Below are 21,196 nucleotides of genomic sequence, written 5' to 3'. Positions count from 1 at the left end.
ACTGTCGCACTCTTGGTACAGACGAGGCTGGGTTTTCTAAATGTGTGTCTGTACCTTTAAGAGAAACACAGGGAGATTGGAGTGAGGAAGTGGAGACTACTGACTTTCGTTTCCCTCGATACACTTATTTATATACGCACTTTGTACAGTGGAAAGAGGAACTAACAGCTGCAGAAACTAGAAGGTTCACAGGGACACAGTTGCACTGTGTGGTTCTGTCACCCAGGTGGACAAACTTTTCCTGTCCGTGAGGAGCCCCGCGCGAGAAACATGGTAAGTGGCCTCCTAGGTACCTGTAAGTGATGAAGAGAAGTGCTTTTGTAGTGGGTAAGTTGGCTGTGTTTGAAACATTGGTGTATTAAAATAGTTCTTAAATAACCCTGGGATATCTAGCTGACGTTGGTGCAACAAGTAGTGTACCGTTCAAACTACAATTCCAGATAATTACTACTGTGTGTTATATTAGAAATTATCCAAAAATGTAACAAAAAAATGTATATCAAAAAGTACAATTTCAGTAGCTCGGACGCACTTTAATTTCGGGGATACTAAAGTTTGGTTGTGTAGGAATGTTAAAGGACGTTTCGAAGGCTGTACTGGGTGAGAGACAGCATCAGCATACAACGTGTATGAGATAAACATGTTCGTAATTTATATGTAAATAAGCTTGGAAGTGACACTAGGGACTGTCCTGTAGTTAGCGTGACAAGTGTTATATATTTTTCTTGAACCTTTCTGAGTGACAGGCAGAACAAACATGACCCCCCCTCCATCATAAATTATTGATAAAATTTCTAAAAGTTACTGATGTTTGAAAGTTAAAATATGAAAAGTTAAAGCACGCTGGGTAGCCAGATTTTAAATGAGACATAATCTAAGCACGAAAAGTAAGGAAATTTGTGTTTGGTAGATTATTTCTTTGTTGTAACAATGCTTCTTGGCAATAAATCTTATACCTTTGGAAAGCCTGTTCATTTCCCTTTAAAAAGGTGCCACATTTGTAAGGAACATGCATTTGTGGGATGAGCAGCAGAGCTGAGTATGTATGACTTTTTTGATGTTGCTATTGACTCTTGTTTTGAGCTTCTGGTACCTCCAGGTGCACCTGATTGTCAGCACCTGTGAGCATGGGCCCTGACACCTCCTCCTCATGCTGGTCACCAGCCTGGTCACACACTGCTGTGTGATGGCATCCCATTCTTCAACCAGCATTTGTCGCAAGACAGCCAATGTGGTTGTGTTGGTCACTCTGGCATGAACAGCACACCCAAGCTGATCCCACAAGTATCCAGTGGGGTTGAGGTCAGGACTACTGGCGGGCCATTCCATCCTCTCCATCCCCAAATTCTGGACGTAGTCTCTGATAAACCCCGCTCTGTGGCGGCGAGCGTTGTGATCTTGGAGGATAGAGTCCGGTCCCAGACTGTGGAGATATGGGATTGCCACTGGTTGCAGAATTTCATCTCGATATCTCTCTGCATTGAGATTACCTCCAATGATGACAAGCCTTGTTTTTCCAGTGAGGGAGATGCCGCCCCACACCATCACAATGCCTCCACCAAAAGATGTTACTCTACAGGTGAAGCAATCAGCAAAGTGTTCTCAGCATCTTCTCCACACTTTGACCCTACGATCCAACTACCGTAGGCAGAATCTGGACTCATTGCTGAACATTACATTGTTCACGGTGAAGGGCAGTCATGGCAGGCCTCATGGCAGTCCTATGAGACCGGAGATTGGCTGCGTGCAGTCTCTTCCGGATTGTCTGGGCAGAGAGCCGTCGACCATATCGTCCTGGAAACCTTGACTGCAGATTTGTAGAAGACTGCCTACGGTTCCTAAGTGCTGGCAGGATGAGGAAACAGTCTTCTTGGGGTGCTGTATTCTTGGGACGCCCACTTCGCGGCCTGTGTCTGACATCCCCCGTTATATGGAACTTGGCCTTCAATTTGCAGATGGTACTAGGGCTCACTTCAAGCTGGTGGTTTACGGAACACCAGCTTGAAGTTGCCCTATCTCACGGGCCCTATCCAGATCAGTCAAATGTGGCATGCCAATTTTTGGAACAGACACCAACTGACCACTGTGGCAGGGCCCATGCTCACAGGTGCTGACCAGAAACTCAAAACAAGAGTCAATAGCAACAGCAAAAAAAAAAAGCTGTTTGGCATTGGCAGAGAAGATTCGGCAAATTTTTAATGGACCCAACCCACACACTCAGCTCTGCTGCTCATCCCACAAAAGCATGTTCCTTACAAATGTGGCACCTTTTTAAAGGGAAATAAACAGGCTTTCCAACGGTATAAGATTTATTGCCAAGAAGCATTGTTACAACAAAGAAATAATCTACCAAACACATATTTCCTTACTCTCCTTGCTTAGTTTAGTTTACAGTGATTTTGATAAAATGTCACTATTTTAAACTCTGATTTGTTTTTGTTTTATTTATTCTTCTGGCAGTTTGTCGCACATGATGTGTCCAAGGACTGTCAGAAATGTAACTATCCAACAATATTGTTTTTACAGTCTCTGGCCATGATCAAAGGTGTAATTTAGGCAGTTTTTGAAGAAATATGCCATCCAAAAGCACGTTTTAAAAAAAAAGAAAAAGGTGATAAAAATAAATACAAAATACAACCATTTAAATTTGTATGCCCCTCCTCTAAGCCAAAATAAAAAACACACACCCTCCCTAGTGCTGAAAAATTATTTTACATGCCTAACCATTTCTGCCACCCACCCCCACCCATTAGTAGTTTATGGTTTCATATACTCTACAAGTATTTTATATGTGCAGACCACAACAACTGAACCTTATTGTATTCCTTCATTTTGCAGAACATGCTGTGGGTCATATCCTCTTTTTAACGATGTATACGTTGTGAAGAAAAAAAAACAACAACACCAGTCTACAGTGTGAATCACAAATACAGATAAATGGTCTTTATTCACATAGGAAGCTAAGAGCTTTAGGCTGTTAAAAATAATACAATTTTAATACATTTTTGACAAGATTAAGGACCGTACAAAAGTTATGAGTGGAGCCAAAGGGCATCAGAAATGGGAGAGGGTATTATATTCCTAATACTTGCGGAGGGGATGGTAGTCTCACTTTTTCAGGAGAGCAGTGGAGGATACATTTTTTCTAACCCCGTGGTACTATTCATACCTGTGAAATTTATTATATAAAACAGATCAAAAAGTTTCATCTATAAAATGGCTCACATGTAACATGGAGTTTTGCATCAATAAAACTAAAAGCTGATAACTTCAAAGAGTAACTATATTAATGATTCAAATTTATGTAGCCTTAGATTTGGATCTCCAATACATGGTGGCCTGAGAAAACTTAAAAAAATAAATCTGCATGTAGTCCCAGTAGTATGTACAATAAGAGATTTTGTAACCTGAGTCCCTACAGGGGCCTCGTGGGAATAACATTACAAAAACACTTCAGTGATTGATTGTTTTTGATGATTAAAGTGTTCCATCCAATAAACCAGCGTACTGCTCCTTTTCGTCACTAGATGGAGGCAGCTCATCAAGAAGATGTGGTAGGGGATGTTGATCAATTTGTAGCACCTCCCAATGGCGGCATAAATGAACTGCTGAATGTGGGGCAAGAAGACAACACGCAGGGCCAGGTGAGCTCCCTGCTGTCTTGTAAAAAAAAGAAAACTTATTACTTCAGTCTCTGTTATTCTCAGGTTTCCACTTAAGATACACACTTCGTCATGAATATGATAAATTTCCACCACCGTTGCTGTCAGTTGCATAACCTTTTTTTCCCTTCTTTCCTGAGATGGAGGAGTTTCTGAGCCCACAGGCAGAGTACAACGAGGAGGAGGAGGAGAGGAAATACTACAGGAGGAAGAGGCTGGGAGTCATCAAAAATGTTCTTGCAGCCAGTGTTGGAGCCATGATTGTGTACAGTGTGTACCTGGGTGAGTTTGAGTGGAGAAAAGACATTGAAATGGACAAGGAAACACAGACGGGCCGGGTTGCAAAGAGTTATGTTCTTCTAAACATATTTTTGTGTGTGTGTGCGTGATGTAGGCCTACTGCAGATGCAGCTGATCCTCCATTATGATATGACCTACCGTGAGGTGAAGTACAGCAACCTTGGCCTGGAGGACATCGACCGCAAGATGCTGATGGGCATCAATGTCACACCCATCATAGGCCTGCTGTACACCCCCGTACTTATCAGGTAGACACACTTGTACACTTAAATACAAATGATAAGGGACTGTTTGTTATTTATATGGGGGGAGGGGGTAGTGCAAAAAGGGGGAGGCATGTCAAATCATTTTTTAAGCATTAGTGAGGGACTTGTGTTTTTAACTAAGGAGAGAGGCATACAGCTTTAAATGGCTGCATTTTGTATTTATTTGACCACAGATTTTTAAAGAAAATGTGCCTTCCAAACCCCCTGGTGGATTTGGAAGGCATGTTTTCTGTAAAAAAACGCCAAAATTACACAATTGATCATAGCCAGAAACTGTAAAAACGGAAATTATTTTTGGATGTTAAATTTGTGACGTTCCTTAAACACACCATGTGTGATGAGTGCTTGTGTCAGAAAAAAATCATAATCAAATCTGAGCTTAAAATAGTGCTAATTTCTCAAAACCACTTTATACCATGTCTCATTTGAAATTTATCCTAAAAAAACCTTTGCATGCACTAACCAGCATGCATGACAAGAATGAAAAACCTGGGCTTTTATAAACTCCAGGATTACGTCTTCAGCCTTTATCTTTAAAACTTCAGAGAGTAAGTTTTAAAAATGTAATCTTTAATTTATGATAGAGGGAGGGTTATACATTTTCCACCCGTCATTCAGGGAGGCTCAAGAAAAAATATCCATAGCTTCGGGGAGGGTCAAAAATATACATATAAAAATAGAAGTCACACCCCAGCCACCCCTGTCCTCTGATAAATAAAGAACTGTCCCTGAAACCATCCTTTTCTATTTTTTTTCTTTTTTGTCCTTGCTCTGCTTATATACACTATCATAGTGATGATGATGATTTATCTCTCTGGAAGGTTTCTAGGTACTAAGTGGATGATGTTCCTGGCTTCAGGAATCTATGCACTCTTTGTGTCAACCAATTACTGGGAGAGGTACTACACCTTGGTTCCATCAGCTGTAGCCATCGGTGTGGCCATTGTGCCGCTCTGGGCCTCGTTGGGAAATTACATTACAAGGTGAGAAGCAGGAGGTGAAAGGGTTGGCGGATGAAGAGATGTTTCATAAGAGGCGGAAGCTTGACCCTTATTACGTGACAGAACACACAGCGTACTGAATGTTGACCAGCTGAGCTCTCAGTGATCAACCAGTCTCAGATAGTTGCTCATACTGTCACCACACCAAAACTATACCTAAATTTGAACTTCACTGACTTGTTTCTCACTTAACACTAAACCTAATCACCTGTACTGCAGTGTGTAAAGATAACTCTATAACCACCTTTACCCTAAATCTAAACATAATCCACAATATCGACATAAATAAATCATAAATTAAAGCTGCAAGCAGCGTTGGGCGGGACCTCACACACACACTACCTTACAATATGTATTTAACAGTCATAATCACAAAAGAAACAGTATTATCAGTAATAAAGGCTGTAGTAGTATGTGATAGATGGAAAACACTGATATATAATGTGTAGATGCTGTTTACAATGGAGATTCTGCTCCTGTAAGATCTGGTTTTGAGATTGTAGCCCTTTTTTAGATAGGAATTGTCCAAATTTGCAGGAAAGCCCAATCAGTCTTTTTTTAGCATGGGCAGTATAAACACAAAATCAGGGAGTGCGGCAAAATGCCGCCTGCTTACTTTTGTTTACACAAAATGCGCCTTTTTCGGGGCAACGGGGGGCGTGAGCAAATAACACAATGTGTAGCTCAGGGTGTGAACAGAGATGTGGGAGGGAAGTCCTTTGGCGATTCTCTCATAAGTCGGCCCGTTCTTCACCGTTCCCGTCATCTGATGGTTAATGGCCTCTTCGTTTGCGAGGACAAGGAGGGCGTGCAATTCCTTGTCTCCTCAGTTGCTCATCTTTACAGTGTCTGTCAGGTTTGCGTTTCCCTCTTGCTCCTAGCTGCTCGCTAATTCCTGCTATCAGCTGTTTCCTGTTTATCCACAGCCAGTGGCTTGCACATGTGGCGTCATCAACAGCTCCTCCCACAAGTCTTCAACAGCCCCTCCCGTTGTGGAAGGCCGCCCTGTTCTGTTTAAACTAAAAGGGTTCCGCCAATATGTCTACCCTACGAGGCAGAAAACTGGGCACCTTGGATCAACTCGCCAGTCCGACTCTGTCTGTCTAAACGCTCCAAAATCTGGCAGTATAAAAGGGGCTTGTGAGACATGCACACTGCAACAGGCCTGTGTTTTTGTGCAAGTGTAGCTGTTGTCATGGTGATTAATGAGCGGCAGGCACAGCAGAAAGGCAGAGAGAGGAGAGTAGAGAGTAGAGCAGACAGCAGGCAGTTTAACATGGGTTGAAAATTTCTCGAACTCCTCCCTCTCATTCCCAAACCGTGAGTCCAGTCGTCAATCTGAGCATACCACCACTGTTTGTGGTGTCAAAAATGTGATCTTGGTCGCGAATTAGAGATGTGTTGGCCCTCAGCTGTTTTGAGAATTTTCTCCTCTTACAGTTTACATAGGGGTGAATGAGAAAAAAAAAACGCCGCTCCCTTCGCTTTGGAGCCCACTGAGCCAAATGTGTAAGTGTGAGAGATTCCAGGGAGACATTGTTGTGACCAGGACAAATTTTCCTACGTTTTAAGTATAATTGTGTATGTAGAGTGACAATTGTGGCAATGGCAGCGAGTTTAAGATAAATCTTTAAGACGATTTTAGAGCCCCCTCCACTCTAGCTCCCAACATTCCGTGTCATTAGCCCCTTTTCCACCAACATTTCCAGGAACTTTTATTACCAGGAATTTATTTACCTGGTAAAAGAATTCCCAGTAATCTGTATGGTTTCTGTTTCCACTGCACCTCGAAGTTCCAGAAAACGTATTCAAATTAGCGTGATGATGTAGATGATAAGGTGTGTGCCCTGTATGTGGCTTCATCTTTCTACAACATTCCTATGGGCCATAGTGGGCATTTTAGTGTGCCTAGGTGGTGCTAGAGAGCGCATTTATCATTTTATAAAATGCCAGGTCTGACATGCGTGCCAATTTTGGTGAGTTTTTGAGCATGTTTAGGGGGTCAAAATTGGCCTCAAAGAGGGGGCGGGAGAAAGAATAAAGAATAATAAACGCACCAGAAACAATAGGGTCCTTGCCTTCGGCAAAGACTCCTCTGAGAGGAGTCGGCTGCCTACAGGCTCGGTCCCTAAAAATAGAGATTACAGGTTTTAATCAATAGATGTTTCTAAATATATCACTTAGGTACTTTTCTCCCCATTTAACCAGTGAAGATATTCAAAAACTGATGATTAGCAATTAGTGGATTTTTAAGAAATTTTTAAACAGAAAAAAACTGAACCACATATTGGCTAATTTTCTTTTTTAAAATAAACTCACAACAAAATCAAATATGTCTCTTGAATTGATTATTATAAAATTGTGACCATGATATGTACTGAGTGAGACAAACAACTAGTACTTAGATATACCTTGCGGTGCAACCTGGACACATCTTCAGTGATGTTACCGGGGTCATTGGGTGTTTCGGGTCTTACATCATCATCAGTGAGACAAACAGCTGAATATAATTGTGACATGTCCAGATGAACTGTTTGGCCCCCATTAACACCCTGTTGCTCTCACACACTGAATAGTGTGAACAGTTTTAATATGCTGTAATATCTGAAATAAGACTGACCCTCTGAAACACACTAGTAAAGTAGGACCAACCTAAAATAAGCAAACTCTAGGGTCGCATGGGCTGATGGGGCTCGCCTAACTAACAGAATATTTTCTATGCCTGTGCACCAGTGATAGCCATAGCCAAAGGCATTTTTTTGGATTGTCTGGCTGTTAGTCTGTCCATAAGTCCATCTGTCTGTCCCATTCCTGGAATGGGATATCTCAAGAATGCCCTCTTTAAATCTGGCACAAATATTCCCTTGGACTTAATGATGAACTGATTAGAATTTGGTGGTTGGAGGTCAATGGTCAGTGTGACCTCACAAAACATGTTTCTGGCCATAACTCAGTAATTATTATGCTAATTTTTCACACAAATGTCTAATAAGATAAAATGATGAAGTGCTGACATTTTATATCCAAAAAGTCAAAGGTCAACTTGTAATAATGTTCTGCATAAAACACTTCTGACCATTATTCTATGTCATATCTCAGGAACAGAAGGGGAGACATTTGGTCAGTTACTGAATTGGTGACTGTAATCTTGAAACTGTGCCGATTGTATAGATCTTCTGTGCTGCCAGGCTGCCAGGGGGAAGATGTGTGTGAAGCATTCATGTTTTCACAGACATGGATGTAAATTGTAAGTCTGACTTGACCGGTGTGTGAAGATATACAGCGGTGGGGTGGTAATTCTAGTTTTTATTTAATATTTTATTTAAACAGGGAGTCTCATTGAGATCATGATCCCGTTTTCAAGAGATACCTGTGCACAAGAATAAACATTGATCACACACACACACACACACACACACACACACTCACACACACAGTTGCATACTTTTAATGTGTTTGAGGGTTGCAACAGTATGCAATTTTATTAAGATAACCGTCTCAGAAAATGTTGTGGTGTCATGGTAATACAGAATTTATATTATTTTCAGAATGAGCCTTAAAGGAATGAAAACTGAAGGGTTATTGTTGGTTGAACAAACATTTTATTAATACAATTGAAACTTGAAACCATTTTAATGGAAGTAAGTGTAAAAAGTCTCTCTTTAAAAAAAAATAAAAGGGGGAGATTCAATGTCCAGTTGCATTTTTCTTAAATATCGTAGATAAGCAAATGTACATGACTGTCAACTTTTGTTGTTACAGTGTTAAAATTTCAACATTTTTAGGTGAGGCAATGAATAAGCTCACTGAGTTTTCGTCCTCTCCCTGGACTGTATATTATTTGTTATATTTGCCATTTTGTGTATTTTAAATTGTGCAAAAAAAACAACCCAAACAGCTGCAGCCAGTGGCATTATGTTAGGTTTTCTGGACATCTCTCCCATTCATGTGAATCTGATATCTCAGGAACATCTGAAGGGATATATCTTTTTTTAATTAGGCACAACCGACCCCTTGTACTAAAGAATGAAGTGATTATAATTTGGTGGTGAAAGGTCACCATGACCTCACACTGTAACACAAATTATGACAAAATTTCACATGAATGTCTGATAGGATAAATTGATGAAGTGATGACATATCCAGAAGGTCAAAGGTCAACTTCACTGAAAACATAATGTTTTCTGGCCATTACTCATGGTCAGAACAGCAGGGGAGACATTTGGTCAGATACAATGTGGTACTTCTAGTTTTTTGTTGTTGTTCTGTAAAGCATTACTGTGTTTTTGTGTTACAATGCCACCTAGAAACACAGTTCCCGAAAGCCAAGGTCTGTTTTTTTTCCATGTATCAAGTTTAAACCTTTTATGAAGTTAAATGCAGAAAGAATCAGAAAATGGAAATGTGAGGCACACTCTAAAGCTCTCTTAGGCACCCTTGATATCCATGGAGCAAAGTTCAGATGTCAAGGTGTAAAGTTGCGTGGACATATAGTGAGTGAACAGGTGAATCCATATACACCCACACAGGCCTCAAATTAACACATACCTGATTGTACATAATAATTATGTTTGTTTCAATTAATGTGTTGTGAATTTCTCCCCTCACACAAACACCTGAAGGATGGCTCAGCAGTACTATGAGTATGTAAACTACAAGGAAGAGCATGTGCAGGAGCAGAAGAAGCTTCCTAAGGGAGCGTGCCACAGCTACATCATTGTTTTCCAGTCAGTCTTCTCCATCATATTCCATGTGAGACTTCAGCCATCTTTTGTTCACTAATGCTTCAATTCATTTCATGTTGTGGGCCGAGTTTAACATCAGAAAAGAAGTTTGTACAGCTGCACAAACTAATGAGCATGATCCCCTTTGTCTTCTCTCTTTTCCTCATCAGCTGAGTTTTGTCTTTGCGGAGTTCCCCATGCGTTTTGTCCTCAACAGCCACCTGCAAGAAGAAAAACACATTCTCCATAATGTCAAGGGCTGTGGTAAAGACATGTGTCACTTCACCTCCACTGATGAATGATTACTGACAAACAAGCGCAGGACAACAATGTACAAGGAATCAGTCCTTTTTATTCAATGAAATATAGACTAGAATAGAACAGAACTTTAATTGCCATACAACCAGAATCGGTGGTATTTGCTTTCGGTACATATACAGGACACAGCTTCATCGTGTAGTGTATCTGAAAGTATGCTTTAATACGTTCTTGCAAAAAGTTAAATGAGAGACTGATAACACTCATATCTGAGGGGCAGATTTGAAGCCAAAGCAAACAGCTGGTCTGCTTAGCTTTGCACAAAGACTTGCAAAATCTCTAAGGCTTGCTGAAGCCCTGTTTCCAGTCTTTATGCTAAGCTAAGCTAACTGGCAGCTTTATTTACCGTGCAGACAAGAGAGTGGTATCAATCTTTGTACCTCACTGTCAGCAAGAAAACTGAAACTGAATTTGCAGCTCCCCTCAAGTCTATGGAGTCTTTTAGCATTTTTTTGCTCATTACTCTGAATGTTCCACAAACTCAGACAGCGTTAGCAACTAACTGGTGAACATAGAGGAGCACTTAGCAGCTAAAAAGTGTTTCAAAATGCATCAATTGTGATTCACATCTTGTATTGTGAAGTTTTTGTTTCCAAAAAAAAGGCTCCTCAGTTTTCACTGTCTTGCATTGCTTATTTCTTCTCATGGTTTCTCCTAGACACATGGTTTCACCAAAAACAGTTTTATAGGTTTATATGAAGTAGAAGTACATGTACAAGACTTGTATGTATGTTTTCTTCTTTGCTCTAAAAGGCATCAGGGTTCAAAAGGAAGCACAAGTTGGTCCTCATAAGGCTGATGTGAAACTAGAGAAGTGCAACACTTCTGCTAAAGCTGAAATTGTTTTCCTGTCATGCTTAACTTGGGATGGCTGAAGCTTCCTCTTTCTCTGACAGGAGCAAACATCAGTGGAGTGATCCCTGGCTTCAACACCACCGTGCTCACCAATCTGCCTCGCTCCATGCTGCTCATCCAGGTGGAGAGTGTTCTCATGGGCTTCGCCTTCCTTGCCATGATCATCGTAAGATCCAAACTCCATGACACACACACACACACACACACACACACACACACACACAAATGAAAATGAAAGTTGCTGAGCAATGCTCTGTCACTATGTATGTCCTAAAATTATATCAAACCAAACCAAAAATGTAGCTATTAAGAAAAGTGTATACATACGTAACTATGTGAGAAAACTAAAACCAAGTTAAAACTGTAATGTGTTCCTCGTTATTACTTTCATTCATCTATTTTTCTTTTTAAGGTGAGACACACAAGGAAAAATTGTGTGAAAACAATTTTCTCATGCACTGGTCAGTTTTGAGAATTCGGGCCATTTTGCACCCATAACATGTCTTCGTTTTTGAGTAGTGGAAAAAAGTCTAAAATGATGAGACATGTAAGATGTATTTTAATTCAGATTTCTATCCTGTAAATGTATGCAAAAAGTTGATACCTAATTAGATAATGCCTCAGTTGCAAGTTTAAACATAAAATTTCTGAAAACTTGCAATATAAAAAAAACAAACAAAAAAAAAAACACCTTATGAAACCTTAAAACCTTATTATCAGCTGGGGAAGTTTCACCCTAGTGTCTTCTTTTTTTTGTCTAAAATGTATGGAATTTTACAATACATATCTTTCAAGGCCATTTTCTCAAAATGACTTACTTCTCATACTCTGAGCCACATACATCCACCAGACTTTACAGTTTAATCCTATCTATATTCTGAAGGTTTTTACAGACAGGTTTGTTCATATTTCATTAATAGCTTGATTTATACAACATTTTATTCTTAATAACATGGTGAAAATGGATTTTTATGGCTGTTTACAGTATTTTCTGATTAATGGAGTGATTACAAAAAATAACCTTAAATTCCCTCTGTGAAAACCTTTGACTCTAACATGAATTCAAATTGAAACAAGGATTTTGAACCTAGCTTTATTCAGTGTTCAGATATTTGTTCTAGAAACATATTCAAATCAGCACATAATTAACAAGATAACGCCTCACTTGCATATTTAAACATACAATTTCTGAAAACTTAAACGTAACATAAAAAATATTGTCTTAATGTTATTAATAAACTGGGGAAGTTGGTAATATGTATTAGTTAACACTTTTACTACTCCTACTATTCATCTGAAATTATAACAAGTGAATTTTAGAGTGTAATGGTGAATGGACTTGCTTTTTATAGTGCCTTTCTAGTCTTCTCACCATTTTTAGTGCTCTTACACCACATACCACAGTCATCCATTCACACACACATTTATACACTGGTGGCCGGAGCTACCATACGTGGTGTCTCCTGCTACTGGGGGTTCAGTATCTTAACCAAGGATACAATGACGTGCAGACTGGAGGAGCTGAGGATCAAACCACCAATCTTCCATTCAGTGGACGAACCGCTCTACCTCAGAGCTATCAAAGTGGTAATGCACCAGAGATGAAACATTATGAAATTTCATATTCTGATCATAATGATCCACATTATCTCAGTTATCAGTATTATCACGGTGGAATTAAAATGTGCTGAAAATGTCCATAAAGTACTGATACACACACTGAAACATAGGACAACCATATATAATGTACATCAATGTTAAAGATAGTCTGAAATGCTTTATCAGTATGTATGTCACTGAGAGAGATGAGAACAAGGACCAGTAGCATCACTGGGGTTGCCTGCTGCACACCCACTCTGTAAACAAGGGAACAGCAAAACAAACCCACACTGCATGCTGCCCCTGCGTCTGGAAGACTGTTGTTAACTTTGGTTGTTGCTGGACAGTATTTACCATGAGTTTTTTAAAGCGAGGAAATCATACCTGGTTTTATTGATAGTTAAATTTGAAACAGTAATACTAATTGTTGGAAATTTAACGGCGGTTTATTGTGAAACAGGTAATAGTTTGATCCCTATTGCACAGAAAAAAAACCTCAGATCCATACCTTCATACAAGTTAGGGATGTCCCGATCACATTTTTTTTGCATCCAATCTGATACCGAGTCCTTTATTTTGAAACCGAGTCTGATACCGAGTCTGATCCAATACTTTGCAAAGCATTAAGAAAGAAAAAAAAAAAAGAATGCATCCAAGTTGTCCCATAAGGTTTGTTTTTTATTTAAATAGTATCCAAAAAGCATATCTGTGGTTCAGCAGCACAAAATGTAAACAAATTCAATATCTTCTTCTTGTCTTCAACAAAAAAAATAGGCCTATATCTTTATACATTGGAAAGCGGAGGCAACAATGAACAACATAGATGAAAAACCTGGCCATTTTTGTTGTTTTGATTCCTCCGATCTTTTATTACTGATACCGATTTTGTAAAAATAACGTGATCGGACATCCCTAATACAAGTTAGAGCAGTTTAGAAGGCTGGCTTGAGGATTAGATTGTTGTAAATGTACAGAAAAAAACTGTGTTGTTGGATAGGCCCATGTATTTACACCAGCTGGCTTTCTAGTGGAAGTTTCAGGGCTTAAGTGGGATACAAGGTTTATTCAGTGCTGTGTTTGCAAGAAGTTATTTTGTCCTACAATAGGCTGGAAAGAATTGCCTTATTTTTCAAAGCATAGCACATACAAACCAAAGCAGTCATTCAAAATGATCCAATTTAACAGACTGCTGTGTGCTTCTACCCACAGTTCCTTGTGCTGTGTGGTGCTGCCTACCGCCCGACAGAAGAGATTGACCTTCGCAGTATCGGCTGGGGAAACATCTTCCAGCTGCCTTTTAAACACCTGAGAGACTACCGTCTACGATTGCTCTGCCCCTTCTTCATCTACAGCGGCTTTGAAGTGCTGTTTGCTGTCACAGGATTCTCCCTGGTACAGTGCTGTCAATAAGGCTTTTTGAACAATAGAATAGCTTGCATTATTTAATTAGCAGTTCAAGCTTGAAGGGCTGAAACCCTAGTGTTTTGTGCTGATTTATTATTATTATTATTATTTAGAAATATTTTCACACATTTTTGTGAGATGGTGCATTGTAGACGCATGAAATTTTCACCAGTGATCAGAAGCTGTGTGCAAATGCTACTCAAGATGTATGATGCCAATTGGCCAGATGGGGATGGATAATTCCAATTTTAGAAAGGCCCTGCCCCTCACACTGTAAGTTGCACTGAGTTGAAATTTGGCACACTTGTCCAGCTCAGTGTGCTCTTGCAAAAAGCCTCACGAACCATTACGGCCATTTTGAATTTTTTGAAAAACACACTGACATGTCCTTCTAAACCATAGGTCTGATTTGTACCAAATTTTCTGTGAATCATCGCTGGACCATCTTTATCAAAATTAATCAAAAGCTTGCTGATATTTCATTGCATTTTGAAGCTATTGACCAATGAACTTTAGAGGGAGCGTGGCTTAACACATGACTAGACCTAACTCCATAACCGTTGAGCCAATCATCACAAAACTTGCAGAATATGTCTAAAGAGGTAACAGCAACACACCTTGAAAGTTTTATTCAAATTGACCAATAGGAGGCAACAAAAATGCAAAAAGTGGATGTGGCACAACACAAATGTGACTGTATATCAGAAATTGGCTGATCATTATAAAACTTGCACGATATGTTAAATAATAATTTTGAATCACGTTTGTTAAAGTATTTTGAAATCTTTCAATAGGGGTACCACCAGTTCCAAACATGTTCATTTGCCTGGCCATAAATCATCATCAAACTTGGTGGATAATTTTAATGAAGATATTGAAACATGTACCCAAAATGTGCTTGCAAATGACCAATAAGGGGTTACGGCAATGCTGCAGAAGCGCAGAACCCGGCACAGATTTGGTCCTAAATGAATGAGCCTTTGTCCGATCATTATAAAACCTGTAGTCTCGCTCACCAGACCTTTCTCAAGAAAAGAAAGGTCTGGCTGGGCCGACTCTCACTTTAAGGTTGGAGAAAAAAACGCCCCGGCTGCTTGTATTTCTTTCAACCAATCACAGTCGTTCTTGGCTGTGCCACAGCAATGGTGCGCTTGCAAAAATATTGCCGGGGTGAAACAGGTTTTGGTGTAACACGCTCACAAAAATATCGCCTACAGGACGCGAACCATGGCAGAAAAATGGCTACATCCCCGCAAGATCAAACACCGCAAAAGTTAGTAAAGGACGTGTTGAAAACTGCAACCGGAGGTGGTAGGGCGGGACTTTCAGCGGGTGGCTCGTTCCGCCCAGTGAGAGGCTGATCTTTGCAGCGAACTTCCACCCACTCAGACTAAAAAACCTGTAAGTTATCTTTAATGTAGGTGTCGTAAACTGTCAGAGACGGGCCATGCTAGCTTGAACCCCAGAATTACTGCTTGCAGCTATTTTTTGTTAGTGTCCTTGGGCAATCTGAAATGCAAAATAAACAAACAGATCCTAAGCACATTAAAGAGCAGACAAATTATAGTCAAAGAGATAGGAAATATAGAAAATATATATGTTTCATCTAATTATTTCCTCCCTGTCCACAGTCCTATGGAGTCTGTGTTTTGGGCCTGAAAAAACTGTGGCTTCTCATAGTCGTCTATGGCCTCTCCTGCTCCATCTTTTCCTCCCTCTCCCTTTGCCTCCTACGCCTCCAGCGCTGGGTGTGTCTGGCGGGGGGTGCTACTGTGCATGGGGTGCTGCTGGTGGCTCTCCTGGCATTGTCTCTACCTGCTAACAAGCCAGATGTGTATGAGGGCCCTCTGCTGGTAATCTCTGTGCTGTGGGGACTTGGCACAGCCCTGAACAAGACAGGAGTCAGCAGTGAGTAACGGCTATGGTTGAGATGTTTGTACGCACTCTGCACTAACTTTGTTCACACATGACATGTCAGCATGAACTCCTCTGTGTGTGTGTGTGTGTGTGTGTGTGTGTGTGTGTGTCAGCTCTGCTCGGTATGCTGTACGCTGAGGAAAAAGAACGTCTGGACTTTGTCTATACCATCTATCACTGGTGGCAAGCCATCGCCATCTTCATAGTCTACCTGTGGTCCAACCTGCCTATGAGGGTATGATGTGTGTGTTTAGACATTTTGACTCAAGTAACATCTCTGAGAAAAGAGGCATCATTTGGATTCACATTTTAAAGGAAAAGTGCCCCCTTTTCTGTTCTTCACCCATTTTTGTAACTCCTCAGGCCAAACTCTCCATCCTTTTGGCCACTTTGTTGCTGGCCTGCTACTGTTACTTGGTGATGGAGCGTCGGCTGTCCATGAAAGTGCCTTACAGACTGCCTCGCATCCCACGGCCACGGCACAAGGTAACCAGTCACAGTCTGTCACATGTAACTGCCTGATTGACCTTAGCAGAGTCATGCTGTTAGCCAAAGATTAAAAACTAAGGTATTCTAGTGTAGTTTACTAAACAAATTGCAAGTCAGAATTCATTTTTCATTGAAGTCATTGGGCATGTGCTACTATGTTCCTTTTTTCAGCATTATTTCATTAAAAAAAGCATCCTTTGCCAATTTATTTTGTTTTATATATCTAATTTTAAACCAGTTTCCTGTGGGTATTAATATAAAAAGCCTTTATGCCATCAAAGCTTAGACACTCTCCACTATGAAAAATATGTTTTACTCATTGTTACATCATCAGGATGTTTCACATTCATCTGCTGAGGGGAGAAAGCTTGTGTGTGCTTGCCTTAAATCTCAATTTGAGATGTGTATGTATGAGCAGGATTTTACAAGTTTGGAGCCAATCATGGTCAACTATGCGACTTGTGATGTGGAGATTTTACACCTCCAGTGTACATACACTGAGAATGGACTTCACAGTGACGTAGGAGACATCTTTTAACATAAAATTTATTTGCTTTTTCATAGATTGATTGACTCTGGACTTTTTAGTAAGGAAGAAAGAGTACATGTAATTCTGAGAATATTTCTAAGGAGGTAACTACTTTTTATTTTATTTTATTTTTTTTTTAGAAACATCAGACACAAGTTTTTATCCCAAGTGGAGTCTTGGAGTCTTCAAAAGGTGTCCTGACGAAAATAAATATTTTTTATACATCAGTACACCTCAGTGTAGTATCACATCTATATGACAGTCACTTAACAAGGCTTAAAGGCGCTGTATGTAAGAAAGTGGCCAAAACGGTTACTGCACTCAAATTCAAAATACTGCCACGAGTCGTGTCCGCCCCTACTCCCCTACAGATTCGAGGTTGCTGGACAGTGGCACGCTGGAGACTGATTTGTTTGCCCACGGGCGGCTGCCGTGGCAGGGCCGTGTCACCGTGTCTGTGATCTTTGGTTTTCCAGCGGACCGTTCGAGCAAGTCCGGCTTCTCTGCTGCTAACGCTGCTGCCGGGATACAGCGGAGGAGCCGGCTGCTAATGTTATGTACCAGGACACTGCTAATGCTGCTTGCCGTGCTGCTGTAGCTCAATCGTAACTGTAACTGATGCTGAGACTCTACTGACTGCGTGACTGGTAGACGGCGGTGGGTGGCGGAACAGGCCAAAACACAAATTCAAAACATAAACATGATTTGCGGACCATAAAATATTTTTTTAAATGCGAATATTCTGGCTGTACTATTGTTGTCGGTTAGATCAGTATGTTATATGAACATTATTCCTTAGTCTCTGTGACATATTAGGAGGATTTTACAACTATTTGCTTTAGATTTCTTACATATAGCTCCTTTAAAGAGAAGCTGGTTATTAAATCATTTTCCATTTTTATGCCTCCATGCCGGCGATAGCCATAGCCAGTGGCATTATGTTTTTTCGTGGCTAAAGTTCAAAGGTCAAGGTCAGTGTGACCTGACAAAACATGTTTTTGGCCATAACTCAAGAATTCATACACTAATTATGATAAAATCTTACATAAATGATTTCACAAAAAATGACGTGAAGTGATAATGACATTTTATATGCAAAGGTCAAAGTCACTCAGACCTTGCGTCCATTTCATTCTTGTGAATGTGGTTTTTAAAGAACACCTTGAGGAAATTTCCTCAAATTTAAGACATTCGTCCACTTTGATTTGAGGATGATCTAATTAGAATTTGGTGGTCAAAGGTCAAGGTCAAGTTCACTGTGACCCAAGAAACATGTGTTTGCCCATAACTCCAGAATTCATACACTATTTATGACAAAATTTCACACAAATGTCTAATAGGATGACATAATGAAGTGATGACATTTCAATTCAATTCAATTTTATTTATAAAGCCCAATATCACAAATCACAATTTGCCTCACAGGGCTTTACAGCATACGACATCCCTCTGTCCTTAAGACCCTCACAGCGGATAAGGAAAAACTCCCCAAAAAAACCCTTTAACGGGGAAAAAAAACGGTAGAAACCTCAGGAAGAGCAACTGAGGAGGGATCCCTCTTCCAGGACCTTGCATATTGATTAAAACAAGGTTTCAACTGTTGACTAGCAGCAGACCTAAGTTTTAGGTGGTGTGTTATATGAAAGAAACAAGTAATGTCACGGCCATGGCCGTCGTCCTTTATCTGATTTATTTTACATTTGAGCTTGGTGCCTTATCTACTGCTGTTGGGTATAGACAGAAGGGACTACATGGATCTCTTCACAGAGATCTGGTTCATGTTGAGATTTTATTTCCTGCAAACAGTGATATGTCCTGCACTCTACCAGCCTTTTATTGAAAAACTCCTTCAGCTGTGTGAGAATCAATAAAGTCTTATTATAGTCAGAGCTTTATATTAAAACTTTTTACTGGTGACTAAAAGATGAGCAAACACATTTTGACTGAAGACCGACTCACTGTTTCTCCTCAGTCATCAGTATAATAGATTGTTTGTGTCCTCAGGTCAAAGGCTACCGCTACCTGGAAGAGGACAACTCAGATGAGTCAGACTCAGAGAGAAGTGAGGAGGATGACAAGGAAGAGAGGGAGGACGGAGAGCATGTGCCGGAGGAGATGGGAGCAGAGGACAGGGAGGAAGGAGGCCAAGACGCAGGGGTCCAAGGAGCTGACTCACCGGTAGCCAGGAGGAGAGGGGCTGAGGGTCACCGCCGTAGCTGGGAGAACCCTCATGTGAAGGAGGAAATGAGGGAAGAGCGTGAGGGAGGGTGAGAGAGGAGAGAGAGAAGGAGCAATGAGGGGAGATAGTGGACAGATGACAGATAAACAGAAGATGTCCTGGATGCTGCTGTGCTCATGACTCCATTCATAGATTTTTTCAACAGATACTTATACATAATGTAATTCTTACATACTCCACTGAACAAAAGCATTGCCCTTGCATAAACTTTAACTTTCATTACCTGTTCATAATAAAATCACAGCAGTGATCCAGAAGAAAGGTTGCAGAACAGCCTTTAAAGGTAGCACACACACAGGACAAAACATGACTACAACTCAGGATACAACAACAACATTTTGTTTTTCTTATGCTGCACAGTATGTGGCTCATATTTACCAATCTGCCAATAATTATAGAGGGCAGAGCAGCTGCTGCTTCTGTGCTTCATCAAGTAGAAAACATATTGTGTAACATACAAACTAGTTTCATTTTAAAAAGAGCACTTATCTGGAAAGAAAGAACTGCAAGCCAGAGAAAATGGAATGAGGAATTGATTTTCTGAGTTTATCCTCAGGGTGAAGTGTTTTGATGGAGTCATTTTTAGAGAGCTTGGTCTTGCTGGATATGAACAGTGTAAGCAGCCTTGGCTATATTTGTTCTTCTGTCTTTGTTTATTTTCAACCCCTTAATTTATGCACATTTCTTAGAGAAAACAACCTAGCTGGAGCTATTATCAGAAGCTCAGACACATGTCTGTTATTGTATCTCATGGTAGGAGTAAAACATACTATTTCCTGAAGTTGAATATGAATGTATGTTTATGTTTAAATATAGTTAATTACATTTTGGTAAACAGTGGCCTCAGGAATAACATGGTTACTAATATTTGGAGTGATGCATTGTTTTTCATAAAATCATCTACAACAACAATAAACAAGATTCAAAAATACACAGAAATGCTAGTGTTTCTACTTCAGAGCTGTGCTGTGAGCTAAAGATTCATACTGACTATGTTTAAATGTACAAAATACTCTGTTTTCATACCTCTATGCCCGCGATAGTCGTGGCTGGAGGCATTATGTTTTCGAGTTGTCCGTCTGTCTGCCCCATTCTTGTGAACACGATATCTAAAGAAAGCCTTGAAGGAGCTTCCTCAAATTTGGCACAAATGTCCACTTGGACTTAATGATGAACTGATCAGAATTTGGTGGTCAAAGGTCAAGGTCAGTGCGACCTCACAAAACTTGTTTTTGCTATCCATTAAAGGCAAAAAGCCCGCAAAAATAATCTAAACAAAAAAACAACAACATGTTTTTGGCCATAACTCAAGAATTTATATGCTAATTATAACAAAATTTCACACAAATGTCCAACAGGATGAAATACTGACAAATGATGAAGTGACTGTGACATAATGCTGTGCAAAAACACTTTTCTGGCCATTACTTAATGTAATATCTCAGTAACAGAAGGGGAAACATTTGGTCAGATACTGAATTGGTGACAATAATCGTGGGTGCCCACCTTGATTGTTGTTGTTGCTGCTGATTGTACATGTCGCTTACCATGCCAAAACATGAGAAAGTGAAACGGCTGGAGATGCTTGTGCCAGTGTGCTTCTAATGGATCAAAAAATGATTTTTCCCACCAGTAGCAGATTTGTTCAACCATGCAAACATAACCCATTCTCTTCCATTTCACCAACCACCTTCTTTTGAAGGTTGGTGTAGTGATATTTATGCATATCCAAAAACCCGTTGGTATTCAAGTCTCTCATAATGTTTGAAAGTAGTGTTTCTCCTTCGTATCCATGACAATGCACAGAGCCAACTGTAAACAAGACAAGAGGCCGCATGTCACAAACTGTTGAAAAAAAAAAAAAAAACCTGGTTGAGAAGCATGCTCTGAATG

General features: G+C 40.1%; 1 protein-coding gene across 1 annotated transcript; it reads left to right on the top strand.

Moving 5' to 3' along the window:
- The first annotated feature begins 91 nt into the window (after window positions 1-91).
- On the top strand, window positions 92-20,232 carry unc93b1 (unc-93 homolog B1, TLR signaling regulator). Its single transcript, XM_033624705.2, has 13 exons — window positions 92-273; window positions 3,528-3,644; window positions 3,803-3,944; window positions 4,057-4,210; window positions 5,050-5,211; window positions 9,852-9,981; window positions 10,124-10,217; window positions 11,168-11,292; window positions 13,935-14,117; window positions 15,761-16,037; window positions 16,160-16,281; window positions 16,410-16,532; window positions 19,069-20,232. Exons 1-13 carry the CDS (start codon window positions 271-273, stop codon window positions 19,333-19,335), a joined length of 1,899 nt encoding a protein of 632 aa, XP_033480596.1. The 5' UTR covers window positions 92-270; the 3' UTR covers window positions 19,336-20,232.
- Window positions 20,233-21,196: the final 964 nt, after the last annotated feature.

This window comes from Epinephelus lanceolatus, chromosome 3, assembly GCF_041903045.1.
Source record: "Epinephelus lanceolatus isolate andai-2023 chromosome 3, ASM4190304v1, whole genome shotgun sequence".
In the NCBI taxonomy this organism is placed as follows: domain Eukaryota; kingdom Metazoa; phylum Chordata; class Actinopteri; order Perciformes; family Serranidae; genus Epinephelus; species Epinephelus lanceolatus.
The sequence above is the reverse complement of the archived record's forward strand: the minus strand, read 5'-3'. Positions and strand labels throughout refer to the sequence as shown.